Genomic DNA, 16,929 nt, shown 5'->3' on the forward strand with positions numbered 1-16,929 from the left:
ACCATACAGAGACAATCTCCAAAAATCGACTTTGTAGTTAAAGAATTTGCATTTATGACAATGGAGTCCCTCCAAAGAACTAATATACAGGCAAAGTGAATGGTCATTTTGGTGAACTTTGTTTCATTTCTAAAGCTTTTTAAATAAGTACTTCTACTCGCCCCCATTCTACCACCCTCAAAGGAAAGATAGGCCTGGAGGTGGAAGATGGGAGGCCTAGGAGCTGGGGCTCCAGTGTTCTGGGCCTGGATCTGCCATTAAAGGTCAGTCTGTTTGACCGCGAGCAAGTCATTGCCTTTTGTAGGCCTCAGTCTCCTGCCTTATAGCATTAAGAGAAGCTTCGCCTGTCACCAGGAAAGAGCGGCATGGGACCTGCTACTGGCTTCATCCTCATCTGTGTGTACATGTGCATGCAGGCTGAGCGCCCATGGAGAAAGTGGACAGCCTCACAGGGCTATGTCCTCTGCCTCCCAGATCCGTACAGACAGTCAGGTTCATGCTCCAGTCCTTCTGAAGAATGGAAAAATGGCACATGGCCAGTCCCCAGTGAACATCTTCTAGGAATCATAAACCTGCTATCTCTGTGGACAAGTTCTCTTTGTCACCCACCAGAGAAAAGAACAAAAACATACTTTTTAAGAACTATAGGCCCCTTATTGGAAAGCAGAGCGTGCACGCGTGCGTGCGTGCATGTGTGTGTACACACACACACACACACACACACACACAAACATCCACAGGCTCTGGACTCCATACCATTCCATACCATCCTCCTCTTCTCCATGGTCCATTAGTTCCATACCTCCCTTCACTAACACCTTCGAATAATAGCCCCATATCTCAATGATCAATAAACGAAATATGAGAATCTAATATAAACCCAAGAGCCTGGTCTAATATAAACCTAGTCCCGCTCCAGGGTGAAGCTCATTAATATCTGAGAACATCCTGGTGTTTTTTGGTAATGATGCCCACTAGAATGTCTTCTGAATTCTTTTTCTTTTCCAAAGCAGATGAAACCACCCAGGAACTGCTCCTTTCATAAAACATCAGATGTCCTGTTTTCTGGGTACTTACCAGTCTCCACGTGTGCTATGGTTATGGTTCGGGGCTTCTGTGGAGTGAGGGCCTCAGGCTCGAAGATCTCCAAGGTCCCTGGCAGCTCTAAACCTCAATGATTCTGCTCATCCCAAGATTTCTTTCTTGCAAACTTTGTCTAACACGACTTCTAGGCAGTCCAGGGAGCTGACACACTTGACCTAAAGCTGATGACCCTATTAGCCATAGTAACCCACGTGCAAATGAGAGCTGATTATTCAAATGCACCCAGTATTCTCAAACTTCCTTTCAGCCACTAGCTTGCGACTTCTGCTTCCTCAGATCTTTATCAAAACTACCAACAATACAAAGTGAAAGGGCACTGATATGATTTCCATCATTTTTTCCCCTGCCCTGAGAACTCTGGTGAACCAAGAGAGAAAGGGAAGGTAAGCAGGGGATAAGGGAGGCAGAAGTGGAGAGGAGAAAGGAGGTGGAGACAGAGAAAGGGAAAGTAATATCAATTTTCTGATTCTAAAAAACTCTCTTACTACTCAGAAATATAGGAAAGCAAACACACACAAGCTGGGCTGTCCTGTGCATGTAGGACACCGAGCCCTGGACCGAGTGCTCATTGCCAAGGCCAGTCTAATATAGTCATGTGGCTGAATCTGTTCTTTCAGAAGTAACGCACCTTCTAACTCCATAGGGTCTATCTGCCTCCGTGGGCCCTTTCCTAGAGGGTCTGCAACACCACGACAGAGGTGAATCCCGTACCTTGACAGAGGTGCCCCAGCCAATGATGAGAGTGACACAATCCTTCCAGCAGAGGCAGCAAGGATACATATCAGGGCGAAGGCTGATGTCATCTCGAGGCACGTTGGTGATTCTCTGCTTGGATATGACATCAAGGATCTTTACACCCTGGAAAAGGAAAGGAACAGCCACTGTTCAGCACCAACTACCTGCATAGGGCTCACAGCTGGGGAGGGCTCATCTAATAATGTTGCATTCCCCAAAATTGAGACTGGCTGGCCACCAAAAACCTGCCCCTGGGAAGCTCCTCTGACAACCGGGCCCACATCATAGCGCTGGCGGAGTTCTACAACCTTGGCTCCAGGATCACCAGCCTCCCACCTAAGTGGCTCTATCCCCACTCTACACTGACAGATTCTCACCCTTCCCCACCAATAACAGTACAAAGAAGAGGCAGTATTGGTTTGGTGAGCTCCAACCTTTGGGAGGCGATGGGGGAGAGGCCATGAGAATCAGTGAGCACCGTCTTCAGAAACCATGACTTCTCAATCAGGGACACCACATGGTCCACCAAAGCCCAGGAGCCCATGGAAGTGGTCTAAGCTGTAGGAAGCAGTTGAGAGGCCAGGGAGAGCAAAGGAGGATGTCACCATGCTGGGATGATCCCCAGAAAAGGACACAGACACTTTGTGTTTGACCTAGATTTGATTCTCAGGCCTTGCTGCCCAGGCCTCAGGGCTCTCATGAATCAGCCCAAACTCTGTCAATATTCCTGTGCATCCACTCCTATAATGTGGACCCCACTCTTCCCAGACACTGCCCCACATGTACACTACCCTCACGGCACACTTTTTATTCTAGACTATCAAGTGCCCCTAACCAGTCCTTCCCCTACCCCATTACTGAAAGCCAGCTTTGGGGATCCAAAGGGAAGGTGAGGCTGGTGGGTCTGAGCACAAGTTCACAAAGGACTTTTTTCTTTCATCTGATCTTTCTCTTCCCAGAAAAGAAAATTATATCAGTGGGGTCACATAGATAAATTGGTTCCTGTAACAAATGAAAGTGGGAGAAGAATGACAGGGAAGGGGAGGAGATATCAGCCTCTGTACTTTGCAGATGAGAGGGGCCAGATAATGCCCCAGATATCTTTTTCCCCCAGAAGAAGGCAGTTTGCATTCTTAAAAGAAAACAAAATGAATAAAAACTAGAGAACAAAAAGCAACAGCAGAATGCAGCCTCTATCAAAAGCAGGAAAATGCGAGGAAGCAGCGAAGAAAGAAACTTCTCAAAGGCTAAAGAGGCTCTTGTCTCTTCACATCCGGCCCAGGCAGCAAAGGGAAGCTATGGCCTGGGCTGAGGCCTCGCGCTGGTCAGTACCGCCACAGAGCTGAAGGCTTCCTGAAAGGGCGCTAGGCCTCACATCACAGATAATGACCAAAGTAGACGACTTTCCAACCCTCAACAAATCCCCAGCAGCATTCCACAGGAGCACAATACCTGGCCCCCAGTTCTGTCTTGGGTCCTGTCCCAGGCTGTGCCCCTGTGGTTGCCCACCTCAGGATAGTGGGCACATGCTCACTGCCCAGGCTCCTTGACAAATACTTGGTTTATATCACTCAGACCACCTTTCATTTTCACCTCAGGTGCCTCATCCCAAGGTGGGTTCAGCAATGAGTAGGGCCTGACATGTCATCGGTAGGTCTGTTAGATGCCAGGAGCCTCCTTTCCATTTCATACAATGGGAAGATGCCTGCATTGTTCTTACAGCAGCCTGGGTGTGATACTTACCATGTTATTGGCCCAAGCGATTAGATTTCCCTTCCATTTCACGTTTCTTATGTTTCCTTCTCCTTCATGCAAAACAGAAGATTTCCACCTGCTCATCCACGATCTCTCAAACAATACCAACTGTGGAAAAATGTCACAAAGATGAAGAATGTGTGGTATGAAGGCCAAGTCAAATGGTGGGACTGCTTGGGTTGGCACACTGGTGGACAAACAGCATGGCAGGAAGAGTCAGGAAGACCACACCAACTAATGGGGGCATGAACATGGGAAAGTCGCAGCCTCTCAATGATGCTGTCTCTTCATCTGTTAAAAACATGAGGGCTTCGAGCCTCAATGACTCTAAGGTCCCTTTCAACATTAAGTCTATGATCTTCCTCATTTCTTCAAGGGCCCTCAACCAAGGCACATGTGGGTCACTATGGGCATAAAAGCCTTTTAAAATGGGAGCTTAGCTCCTTACAATGACTAAGTCACAGGTTTGGACCAAAAATACATTGTGAGACTACAAAAAAAAAATCCAACTAACCAAAATGAGGAACTTTTTCCCACACCCCTGATCAATACAGATGCTGGGTGGCACAGTGGAAAGAGTGCTAGATCTGGAAGTTAAAATTTGGCCTCATACTTTTACTAGGTATGTGACCCTGGGCAGTTTCTTCATATGTAAAGGGGGTAAAGAACAGCACCTGCATCTCAGGGGTATTATTAACATTAAATAAAGTCTGTAAAGCACTTTGCAAGCCTTAAAGTGCTATGACAAAGCAAGCTGCCACCACCACCACCACCACATCACCATCATCATCACCATCACCATCATCACCACCATCATCATTGTAATCATCATCACCACCATCATCATCACCATCATCACCATAATCATCACCATCACCACCATCATCATCACCATCATCATCATCACCATCATAATCATCACCACCACCATCACCATCATCACCACCACCATCACCATCATCATCACCATCATCACCACCACCATCATCATCATAATCATCATCATAATCATCATCACCACCATCACCATCATCATCATCACCATCATAATCATCACCACCACCATCACCATCATCACCACCACCATCATCATCACCATCATCATCACCATCATCACCACCATCATCATCATCATAATCATCATCACCACCATCATCATCATTACCACCACCATCACCATCATCACCACCATCATCATCATCACCATCACCATCATCACCACCACCATCACCATCATCATCACCACCATCATCACCATCATAATCATCACCACCACCATCACCACCATCATCATCATCACCATCATAATCATCACCACCACCATCACCATCACCACCATCATCATCATCACCATCATAATCATCACCACCACCATCACCATCATCATCACCATCATCACCATCATCACCACCATCATCATCATCATAATCATCACCACCATCATCATCATCACCATCATAATCATCACCACCACCATCACCATCATCACCACCATCATAATCATCACCACCACCATCACCATCATCACCACCATCATCATCATCACCATCACCATCATCACCACCACCATCACCATCATCATCACCATCATCACCACCATCATCACCATCATAATCATCACCACCACCATCACCACCATCACCACCATCATCATCATCACCATCATCATCACCACCATCATCATCACCACCATCACCATCATCATCACTGTATTTTAACTCCATAACTTTTTTAAGGTTCTTCCTGAGATGGGGATGTTGGGGAGACAATCCACACAAGAGACTAAGAACGCATCAAAAGCAACCGCTAGAAATCAATTCCAAAAGGGACTTGGCATTTCTCCTTCTTATGCCCTCTGCACTAAAAGTTGAATTCCTGTATAACACAATGATCCCATCATTTCTCAAAGCCAGACCAAGTGCTCCGAAGGCACTACCACATGAAGCCACGAGATGGCACCAAAATACAAAGATTCACTGAAACCATTTTGTGTCTAATACCAGAAGGACTTGCGGGAGGGACGCGACACATAAAAAGACTAATTTACTTTGTATCATAACCTCATCTTTTCCCCAGCGACAATGATCTCCTTGCCCCAGACTGAATGGGGGAAGATCAGTCCCTGGGTCTTCACTAATCTAACCAAACTGACGCTCAGGCCCGGCTCATTTGGTTTACAATGAACCATGTACAAGGCTTGGTTTCTTGACCCAGTGGGCAGGCAGCAAGGCCAGGGGGCTCTGGATGGCATAGAGACCTTGCAATCCAGTCTGGAAGGAATATGTGGGTGGCTCCTGGGGTCTTCTCCGAGGTCAGAAGGGCAGTAGAAAGGAGGGGGATGAGCATTCAGCTCCTCACTTGGCATATCCATGGCATGAGGCTCACACATGGAGTAGGTGAATGGGGATAGCATTGTGAGGCCATCCTAAAAGATCCAATCAGCCTGAGGTGGCCTCCTTCACGTGCCATGCAGAGCTTGCATCTTCTTTCTGGGGATACCAGGTGATCAGGGCCACCATGTCAGAGGGAGCCCACACACTCCACAATCCCCCAGGGCCAAAGGCCCTGCTTGTGCTTTGGCTCAGGAGCGGGGATGAATGAGAACATCTGAGTGTGCCCAAGAGGAGAGAAGAGTTGGGGAATGAGGCTATTCAGGAGATGGAGGCAGAATCAGAACAGGGTCCTGAGGGCCTGGTGAGGAGAGTGAGCATTTGAGGCAGGAACCACAGTCCAGAAAATGGCAGAGGGCTTATACACAGAGTAAGGAGGGGCTGGAGCACGGAGAAAGGGAACCAGTGTAGAAGCCTGGGAAGGGAGGAAGGGGCCAACGGGTGTCAGGGTTTAAGTGCCAGAGGGTTTTGTGTCTGCCTTGGAGGGGTCAGGGAGCCATGGAATCTTCCTGAGGAGGGGTCAGAACCAAGGTCACTAGTGGTGAGCAGCAGGAGCAAAGTCTGCATAGGGTGGCTGTGTGCACAGACAAGGGGACAAGGCACAGGTAACAGGACCTGACAACAGACCAGAGATGTGACAGAGTAAGCCGTGCATGAGGCCTCCACGCCTTCAAACTTCATGACCATGAGGATGGAGAAAGACAGGAGAAATCCTGCTGGAGACATCTGAAAGGTGAAGTGGTCTGAGCTCGGGAAAGAGCCAGAGGCCAGGTCCGGGAACACTCTTCATGGAGATGAGGACTCAACCCATGGCAGCGGGGGGAGCTCCAAAAGCAGGGGAGTGCTGAGGGGGAAAAGCCCAAGCCCCAAAGAACACTGACAGGGTATGCATGGGATCCGGATGAACATCTAGTGAAGGAACCTGAGATGGAGGAGAGCCAGGAGGGCATCAACTTCCCAATTCAGAGATCCTGCATAGTGCTTTCAGTAAAAGAGACTGGGAGCCAAACTGCAGAGATTAAGAAGGGTGAGGGGAGAGGAGGGCATGGGCTTCCTCAAAGAGCTGAGTGTGAAACAGGGGAAACCACACATGGGTTCAGGAGCTCCTAACAGGCACTCGCTTCCTGTGGTGCTCAATCAGGGCCTGTTTCAAGGACTTACTTCTGTGCTAGGCACTGGGGATCCAGCACATCATTGATACCAAAGTGCTTACATTACAAAGGGATTGGGAGCACAAGTCCATATAAATACATTTAGATGGATACATATAAATAGCATAACTGACATCTGTATGCACATATATATATATGCATATATGTATATTCAGCATAAGTGATTGCAAACACATTTCCTTTGTCTGTGTTGGCGGTGGCACAGAGACAAATGCCTATTAGCCGAGCGAGTGAATATGACGGACCGCAGGAGGGTTAAGAATCAAGGGGACCGCTTGTGAATACAGCTCTGACCCAGGAACCAGAATGCCTCTTTTTAAGTGTCCAACTAGGCAAAATCTCCCCGTTTTAATGAAATTTGACTCGAGTAAGAAAGGGGGAAAGGAGAAAGTGAAAGTGAAAACACAAAGGTCATGGCAGCACCGGAGCTGACCATCCCCGGGCAGAGGCAGCTTTGGACAAGCTCGAAGCTTCAGGGAGAATCCAGAGGTTCACAACGTCTCAGTACTGTTGATCAGATCTCTGATTTCACTGGAAGTGATTACACCTGGAGAACAGCTTCCTAAAGCTGCAGTGGCCCAATTTTCTTCTGAACTTCAGGCCCCTGACAACGCTACCTAGAGGCAGATTATTGAGCATGAAAATACAACTTCCCAGCAGAAGTGCTGCATTATTTTTCACTACCCTGACCATGCTAGTGATCTAGGAGTGGGCAGAAGCTGCGAAGGGACCTTCCTTGGGCATCAGGACGTCTTGGGTTGCATCTCACCTCTGCCACCCAGGGGTGACTCTCTAAGACCCTAAATGACAGAGAAGGTTCATTCACAAGGTGTTCCCTCTATCAGTAAAACACAGGTTCAGTCCCTCCCCAAGGGGGTGGACACAGGCGCTCTGGCTGCTGTGTATACAACCCTGGGTTGGTCAATTCACCACCTGTCTGGGTTTCCACCAGAGGGCATCTAGCACAGGAAGAGCTGTGACCTGATCAGTTGCAGATATTATCCTGGCATCTTAGCAGACCCATCCCCAACCTCAAAGCCCTGGGTGGCCCCTGGTCCGGGTTAGGGAAACAAGTCTTTTCCCTTCCACACTCTGATACTTCTATTGAGAAGTACACTGTAACTCACTTTCTTTGGGAGATTCGTTCTTAAAAAGCTTCATGTCAATCAATTTTGTAAACTGAACAAAACTTCCCATGACAATTTCCAAGATGTTCCTGTGTTCTGATCACTGTCAATCAGTGGCAGTTCCCAAGACTTCAGGTTGAAGCCCCCGCCTCCCCTAGCCTCTCTCAACCATCTAATAGAATCCTTTTGTAATCTGAATATAATTGACCTCTTAGTCTCTCTGCTGTCAAAGTTCTTTTCTGGGCAGACTGGCACTTATGTCAGTCATTTCAAAACTGTATGGCAGAGAGCAACTGTAGTTAACTGACAAATATTGATTTCTGTTTACACATATTAAACCAGAGAGGTCTCCTGGCAGAAGAGAAATAGCCCCGGCCTGCAGGCCAGGAGCCTTGGGCTTTGGTGCTAGGTCAGTCACTAGCTAAGTGGGGCTATGGGCAAGTCACTCAACTCCGGGGAGCCCTGGCTTCTTCCCTCCCTGGTAAAATAACTTTACAGGGTTTCTTTCAGTTCAAAAGTCATGTCCCTCTGTGGCCCATGAGCTTAGCCCATTAATAGGAAATTTTCCTAAACCAGTACAGGTACCATAGGGAGTATGGAGCCTGGTACCATGTGCAGGCAGAGACTCCCCTAAGACACCCAGGGGTAGCAGGCTGTACTAGCACCAGGGGGTGGCTATAGCATGAAACATAGGAATGAGCTTACCTGGGCTAGTGCAAGGGTGGGTAGGATGAGGCACAGGTACTTTTGGAGCTCAGGGTCAGAGGAGCAGGCTGTGGTCGCCCTCGCAGGCTCTCTGGGCCTTTCTCCCCTGGTATTGGCTGTTGCTGGTCTCAGTATTACTCCACACCCAGGACTCTTGCTTCTCCACAGCTACAGAAAGCACTAAGTCACTGCAATCTACACCACAATAGGGTTCCCAATATGAACCATGCCATCTGGGCTGGTTCCCAACTTCCCATCCCAAGGAAACAGTGCCTCACCCTGGGCAGATCTACCACTAGTCTTCCTCCTCCACTATCTCTCTTGGACTTGTCCCTTCCTTTCCTCTCCCATGGCAACCACCTGAGCTTGGGGCATATCCTCAACTGTAACTCTATTAATTATTGTCATAATTTTCTAACTGATCTTCCTGCCATGATGCCTGTCCTCTCTAATTCACCTCTCATGCCACTGCCCTGTCACTTTCCAAATATCTGAACTCCTTAAACCAAGACAACCAAACAACCTCTCCAAGTAGGCCTACCTCTGGACCACATGCTACAGAAGGAGGGAGCCTTAGGTGAGCAGGAGAATAGCTTCATTAACCTTCGCATCCCAATGCCTGGAATGGATCTGGAGGGCAGGAGGTACCAAGAGAAACATACATGTTTCAGGGGCACCAGTTGCAAACAGTATTACAGAATGACTGCCTTGCAAACATCCCCTGAATTTAATGGCAATGAAATGATATGCCTGGATTTCCACTGATATTTAATAAAACCTATTTCTTTCTTCTCACTAAAGAGCCTGTGAGAGCCCAGCAGAGCAGACTTGAATGCTCTACAAAGCATTTTCGAGGGGAAGCCATTGAGCGTTATTTCCTTAAAAGCAGCTGGTTAATTTATCTGGTTCATCTTCCCCACCTCTGTAATATTGAATTGCCATTATCACAATGCTGAGAACAATTTAAACTCAGTGGGAGCTAAGCATAGAGAAAGGAAACACAGCTTCCAAGAGGACACTTTTCCTTGTTGTTGCTGGAGAAAGCGTTTCAGGACTTTATTTCCTGTAAATCCACCTTCTGGCAGTCAGTGCTCACAGGACTGCTATTTCACCAGGAGCAGCCACCGTGCCCACTGCCACCCTCCCTCCCCAATAGACTGTGTATGTGACGGTAAATCTAGCTAACGTTTGATCACAATGGGGCAGCACTTAAGAGGCCCAGCACTGCATCTCCAGCACTTCCCACAGGATTAGTACTGGAATGTAATAAAGCTGGGGCAATTCCCTCCCCACACCCACCCACACTTCCCCAATCTATACCTACACACCCATACACATCACCCCACTCCTCCTGAAGAGGGGAAGTGGAGGAGCACTGTGGGCTCCTCCTTGATCCTTAAGTATTTGAATATGGACACCCTGGCTCCTTTAGACTTCCTAGAGGCACTGAGCTGCTTCCAATCAGGCAGGGGGGTAAAAGGCAGCTGTGCCAGCTCAGGGAAAAGCACCAGCTGGCAGCAGGGAATACAAGAAGGAGCCGATGACTGGAAGGAGGAAATATGAGAGGAAGTCAGGAGCAAGAGGAAAGCCAGGCAGAGAGACTGCAGATGGCAGTCAACATCAGGAAGATCTGTGGGTTAAAGAAAGTACTTGAAATATGTTGGAAATGAAAAGCACAAGAAACAAGGGCACCTTAAGCTGTGGGCAAAATGACCCAAAAGAAAGGATGTGATGAAGGAGAAGGATTGTCACAGGAAGAAAAACTCAACTCCAGAAAAGCTTATGAGAAAGAATAAGGACAGAGGACTCTCCCTGGAGAAATGTTGAGTGTAACAGAGGAAGGAGGAGGAAAGAAGGAAGCTCCTGGGTGATGCGGCTCCTGGGGGAATGGGGCCTGCTTCAGAATCCAATGATGCCAATAAGGAAGGCAGAAGCAGCCTCTGGCAGCTAAGCACCACCATCTCATTTCCTGCTTTGGCACTGCTGCTGGGTGCCAGGCTGCAAGGGGCCTGTATCTCTAAGTCAAACCTGCGTGTTACACTTTAGATGAAGAGGAATTCTGCTGGGCCCTCCTCTCAGTCCAAGATTGTTTTTCCATCGAGGGTATTTACCCAGCTTCAGTCTGAACTATAAGTCAAACACTTTGTGTTTTTTTTAAAAATCTGAATGACAAACACATTTCCCAAGTCCCACTGATGGCTCACTATAGTTGAGATTTCACATCATAGGACTGAAGCCATAACCAGTATCAGAGCAATGAGGGATGCAGGGGCGGGGGGGGGGGGGGGGAGGGGGGTGTTTACAAAGAGCACTGGATCTAGAGCATGAGTTCTGTGATCTAGAACAAGTAACTAATTCTCCCTGTGCCTCAGTCTCCTCAGCTGTAAAATGAAAGGTCGGCCTAGAAGGCCTCTGAAGTCCCTCCAATCTCTAGAGCTGTGGTTTGTCTTAGTTATTTTATCTCAGTTTCCTCATCTGTCTGAACATGATGAAAAGTCAAGATACCTGGATCCTAATGATGCCTGACACTAATTGCCATTCTGGGTCTAAAACAGAAATAAGGAATTTTTATTTATCTCCTAAGGCAGCTAAGATAGCTCAGCGGATAGTGTGCTGGGCCTGCAGTCAGGAAGACCTGAGTTCAAATCTGGCCTCAGACACTTACCAGCTGTGTGACCCTGGGTAAGTCACTTCACCTTGTTTCTTCTTCTGTAAAATGAACTGGAGAAGGAAAAGGCAAACCACTCCAGTTACGTTTCCCAAGAAAGCCCCACGGCCAGTACTGGTGAGCTGACATGTCTGAATGACTCAACAACAACATCTTCTACAGCTTCTGTGAGGCTAAAAGAAGCAGGAAGATGACTTAGTGCTTCAAAAACCAAACCGTCCCTGCCACGGGAAGAGGGCAGGCATGGGGTCTGGGAGAAGTCGACACCGTGGGACAAGGGACAAGTCATTGCCGGGGGCGGGGGGGGGGTGGTGGCTAAGAATGACTCCACATCATGGCAGGTGTAACACACTTGGCCAAGGACAAGCACCAGCTGAGTGCCAGTGAATGTTAGTAATAACCCAAACCAGAGGGGTGCGTGCCAAAGGGGATTCTTTGCTGGTCCAAAGTTTTGATGGTTTACTGTAGGCAGGCAACCGATTTCAGGCAAAAATGAGTGTGAGAAGTGGCTGGTTCTGTGCAGGGCCAAAGTGAGCCTGGAGCACCTCTTCTCAAAGCTCAAGGGCTCCCTGTTGACAATGAAAGAGACTAAAATGCAGGGGAAGCAAAAAAAGGCTTTTGTGAATGCACGAGGCCCGATACAGGCCCCTAGGGGCGGAAAGAATACAAGAGCCAAGAAAGAAGCCAGTGGTGACACCCAAGCTCTCGAATATCTAGAACATTTACACACAAACACAGTGCAGGGGCTAAGCAAAATGAACTAATAGAGTTCTGGGTCAGTCGTTTTCTCAGTCATGTCTGACTCTTTGTGACCCATTTGGGATTTTCTTGGCAAAGATAGTGGGGCGGTTTGCCATTTCCTTCTCCAGCTCATTTTACAGAAGAGAAAACTGAGGCAAACAGGGTGAAGTGACTTGCCCAGGGTCACAGAGCTAGTAAGTGTCTGCGGCTGGATTTGAACTCAGGAAGATGAGTCTTCCTGACTCCAAGCCCAGTACTCTGTGCACAATGGCACCCCCTTACTGCCTCTAAACTAAAAGAAGGCAAATTCCAACACATGCCTCACTAGGACTTAGTGTGTTAAAAAAATCAACAACGAATGAGGTCCTGGAAGGGGATACTTTGTTCAAAAAAAATAGAAAAGATTTCAAAAAGGGGGTGAAGAGAATGTCAGACCATTTGTTTACAAGGTAAACTCATGTGAGGAAATCTGAATGTCAAATCGCCTCCTGCCAGCAAGGGGACTGACTTAAAATGCAAAACGAGACACATTTTTGGACATGACCAAAGTGGGAATTGGTTCTCATGAACTATGCATACTTGTTACGAGGGTGAATGTAAAACAAATCTAAGATTTCTTTTTCTTTTAAAGAAAAAAGAAATATGGGAACCAGAGGAGCATGGAAGATGGCAGCTGGGAAGGTCAATGGAAGGAGAAAAAGAAGGGATGATCCAATGAGAGCGTTCTCTACAAATCATCTGAGAAAGAAGGAAGATCCTACACAAGGCAGAGTCAGTGACTAAAACTCTCATCGATAATCACTGATCATGCACCTTCTATGTGTCAAGCACTGAGCTCCATGACAGAGTTCAAACAATGAAATCATCTTTAATAAGAGTCCAGGTTGGGAACTAAGCTCCGTTGTAAGCACATGGGCTGGCCTGTGGCTGGGAGGAAAGGGGGTGCCAAGAGAGTGGCCCAGCCTCTTCTGTTTTCTTTTTCTTTTTTCCAAATTTATTAATTTGCTTTCAGTTTTCAACATTCACTTTCATAAGAGTTCAATTTTCTCCCCTTCCCTTTTCCCTCCCTCCCCAAGACAGTAGGCCATCTGATATGGGCTCTATACATATATTCCTACTAAATACATTTACATACCAATCATATTGCACAGAGGAACCATAACAAATGGGGAAACCATGAGAAAAACAAAACACAATGAAACGTAACAAAAAAGGAAATAGTCTGGATATGGAAGGCATTTTGTATCATGAGTCCTTTGGAATTGTTTTAGGTCCTTGCATTGTTGAGAAGGGCTAATAAAGTCTATTAGAAACAGTCCTCGCACAATGTGGCTGTTACTACATATAATGTTCTCCTGGTTCTGTTCACTTCACTCAGCATCAGTTCAAACAAGTCTTTCCAGGTTTTCCCAAAGTCTTCCTGCTCATCGTTTCTTACAGCACAGTAGTATTCCATTACATTCATATACCACAGCTTGTTCAGCCATTCCCCAATTTATGGGCATGCCCTCGATTTCCAGTTCTTGGCCACAACAAAGAGAGCTGCTATAAATATTTTTGTACATGTGGGACCTTTTCTCATCTTTATGATCTCTTTGGGATACAGTCCTAGAAGTGATATTGCTGGATCAAAGGGTGTGTACATTTTTATAGCCCTTTGGGCATAGTTCCAAATGGCTCTCCAGAATGGCTGGATTAGCTCACAGCTCCACCAACAACGAATTAGTGTTCCAACTTTCCCACATCTTCTCTAACATTTATCACTTTCCTGTTTTGTCATGTTAGCTAATCTGAGAGGTGTGATGTGGTATCTCAGAGTTGTTTTGATTTGCATCTCTCTAATCAATAGTGATTCAGAGCATTTTTTTCATATGACTATAGATAGCTTTAATTTCTTCCTCTGAAAACTGCCTGTTCATATCCTTTGACCATTTATCAATTGGGGAATGACTTGTATTCTTGTACATTTGACTCAGTTCTCTATATATTTTAGAAATGAGGCCTTTACCATAGATTCTAGTTGTAAAAATTCTTTCCTAGTTTTTTGCTTCCCTCCTCATCTTGGTTGCATTGGGTTTGTTTGTGCAAAAACTTTTCAATTTAATGTAATCAAAGTTATCCATTTTTTATTTCATAATGTTCTCTATTTCTCATTTGATCACAAATTCCTCCATTCTCCATAAATCTGAGAGATAAACTATACCTTGCTCCCCTAATTTGTTTTATAGTATCAGCTTTTATATCTAAGTTGTGTATCCACATTTATTCATTACCATGTGCCAGGTGCTGGGCTGTAGATGTAATGAAATGCAAAAAAAAAAAAAAGGTCCCCAATTTCAAGGAGCTAAATGGAGGAGACAACTATGTTCCAGTAAGCTATTTACAGGATACAATTAAAATAATCAAAATTAACAGATGGAGGGTACTAACATTCTAACTGCAGAGAAAATGCATAATCAATTGACAAAGTGATACTGCTACTAGGTCTATATCCCAACGAGATCATAAAAAAGGGAAAAGGACCCACATGTACAAAAATATTTATAGCAGTTCTTTTTGTGGTGGCCAAGAACTAGAAATCGAGGGGATGCCCATCAATTGGGGAATGGCTGAACAACTTGTGGTATATGATTATAACGGAATACTATTTTTCCATAAAAAATGATGAGCAAGAAGATTTCAGAAAACTCGGAAAGACTTCTGTGAAATGATGCTGAGTGAAGTGAGCAGAACGAGGAGAACACTGTACACAGTAACAGCAACATTGTAACAGTGGCAGCAACATTGTAACAGTAACAGTCACAGTGTGCAACGATCAGCTTTGATAGACTTGATTCTTCTCAGTAATGGAAAGATCTAAGACAATTCCAAAAGATACATGATTGAAACTGCTGTCCACATCCAGAGAACGAACTATGGAGTCTGAATACAGATCAAAGCATATTTTCTTTTTGTTGTTTTTTGTTTCTTCTTTCTCGTAGTTTTTCTCTTTTGTTCCAATTCTTCTTTCATAACATGATTAATGTGGAAGTATGTTTAACATGATTGTATACACACACACACATATAGACTATATGAGACTGCATGCCATCTTGGGAAGGGGGAAATTTAGAACTCAAAATCTTACAAAAGTGAATGCTGAAAACTAAAAATAATTATTTATTTTTAAAAATAGAGACAAAAGGTCTTCTCCGAAGGACAGCAAAGATGCTAGGGTTACTGGATCTCAGAGTATGTAGGGTGGAATAAACTATAACGACACTGGAAAGGTTGTTATGATGGGCTTCGAATAAAAAGTAGAAGCTTTTGAGCCTTGGGGTGATGGGACCTATTGGAGTTTATTGAGAGGGAGTGACATGGTCAGATGTGTGCCTTAAGAATATCATGCTAGCAGTGGGATGGAGGATGGACTGGGGAGGGCCTGGAGACAGGCAGACACCCCAGAAACCATTGTAGTAACTGAGATGTGAGGGTGGGGGCAATGTCAGAAGAGAGAAGAGAGTGAAGGTGAAGTCAATAGAACTTGACCATGTTTTTGCATTTCACTACATCTACAGTCATTAGCCCAGTGCCTGGCACATGGTGATGAATAAATGTGCTGACTTGACTTGGACATTCAGAAAACAGACACAAATAGAATAAGCTCAATATCTTTATGAATGATACACCTCCAGGATAAACATAGTGCATTAGTTTTATTGTTATTAAAGTTGTATAATGTTCAGCTTTTGGGGTGACAGTGGTAATCAGATCCACCAACTGGTAGACCTGGCACCCCTTCCCTTCCCTGCACTGTGTTTTGGGGACAGTCTGAAGTATATTTGGGGGAATTTTTTAGTTGGCCAATTACTGGGAGGTCTTTGTGAACTATGCCACATGGACTTTGTTTTGATAACATGGGGAGGGGTAATGACTGATCCTCCCCAGAAATCCCAAGACCTTTTTGGAATTGAGCATATTGACAAATGTACCCTGTGATAGGGGGGACCTAAAAGACCCAGCTTCTCCCCTCATCCTGGGCCTGTGAAATGGAAATCTCTCCAAGGATTTCTGAGGAAGTGTAAATAAGAGTTTTGTTCAACTAAGGCTCCATCCTTGAAGAATGGAGCCTATTTGCCTGCTGAAGATAGAGCCACACATGCTGGTCTGGAGAAGGTGCTCACTTTCATCTCTGAGCGTTTTCTGCATCATATCTCTCCGAGCACAGGTTAGTGACCCAGAGCTGCACAGCCCTAGGCAGAGGAGTGGTCTTCTGAGTTCTAACATCCAGAGCTTTTGGTTTCTCCAGTGGAGATGGCCAGGCAACAGGAGAAATTCCCTGCACTGAAGAAACTGTCCAGTGGTGGGGATAAGCCCCAGCTCCACTTTGTGTTGCACGACCCTAGTTTTCTAACTTCATCAATGGGGCGGCCCCACCAGGGACAATGGTACCAGCAGTGGAGGGGCCAGGGATGATGGCAATTAAACCAATGGATTTCTCTACAATGCCTCAACCCCCCACAGTCTGAGTTCTTTCCTCCACAGCCAAAGAG

General features: G+C 46.0%; 1 protein-coding gene across 3 annotated transcripts in view; it reads right to left on the reverse strand.

Annotated features, from left to right (window-relative positions):
• The window catches only part of VPS41 (VPS41 subunit of HOPS complex), a 184,930-nt gene that overhangs the window by 64,346 nt on the left and 103,655 nt on the right, over positions 1-16,929 (reverse strand). For 2 of the 3 annotated variants that reach the window (XM_072599093.1, XM_072599092.1), the window contains exons 8-9: positions 3,583-3,702; positions 1,816-1,962 (exon numbers count right to left, since the gene is read on the reverse strand). In XM_072599093.1, coding sequence (XP_072455194.1) covers positions 1,816-1,962; positions 3,583-3,702 — 267 coding nt within the window. Of the gene's footprint in view, positions 1-1,815; positions 1,963-3,582; positions 3,703-8,988; positions 9,157-16,929 lie in introns of all 3 variants that reach the window. The other variant, XM_072599094.1, reaches the window with a different exon arrangement.

The sequence above is a fragment of the Notamacropus eugenii genome, chromosome 3, assembly GCF_028372415.1.
Source record: "Notamacropus eugenii isolate mMacEug1 chromosome 3, mMacEug1.pri_v2, whole genome shotgun sequence".
NCBI classification, from domain to species: Eukaryota; Metazoa; Chordata; class Mammalia; order Diprotodontia; family Macropodidae; genus Notamacropus; species Notamacropus eugenii.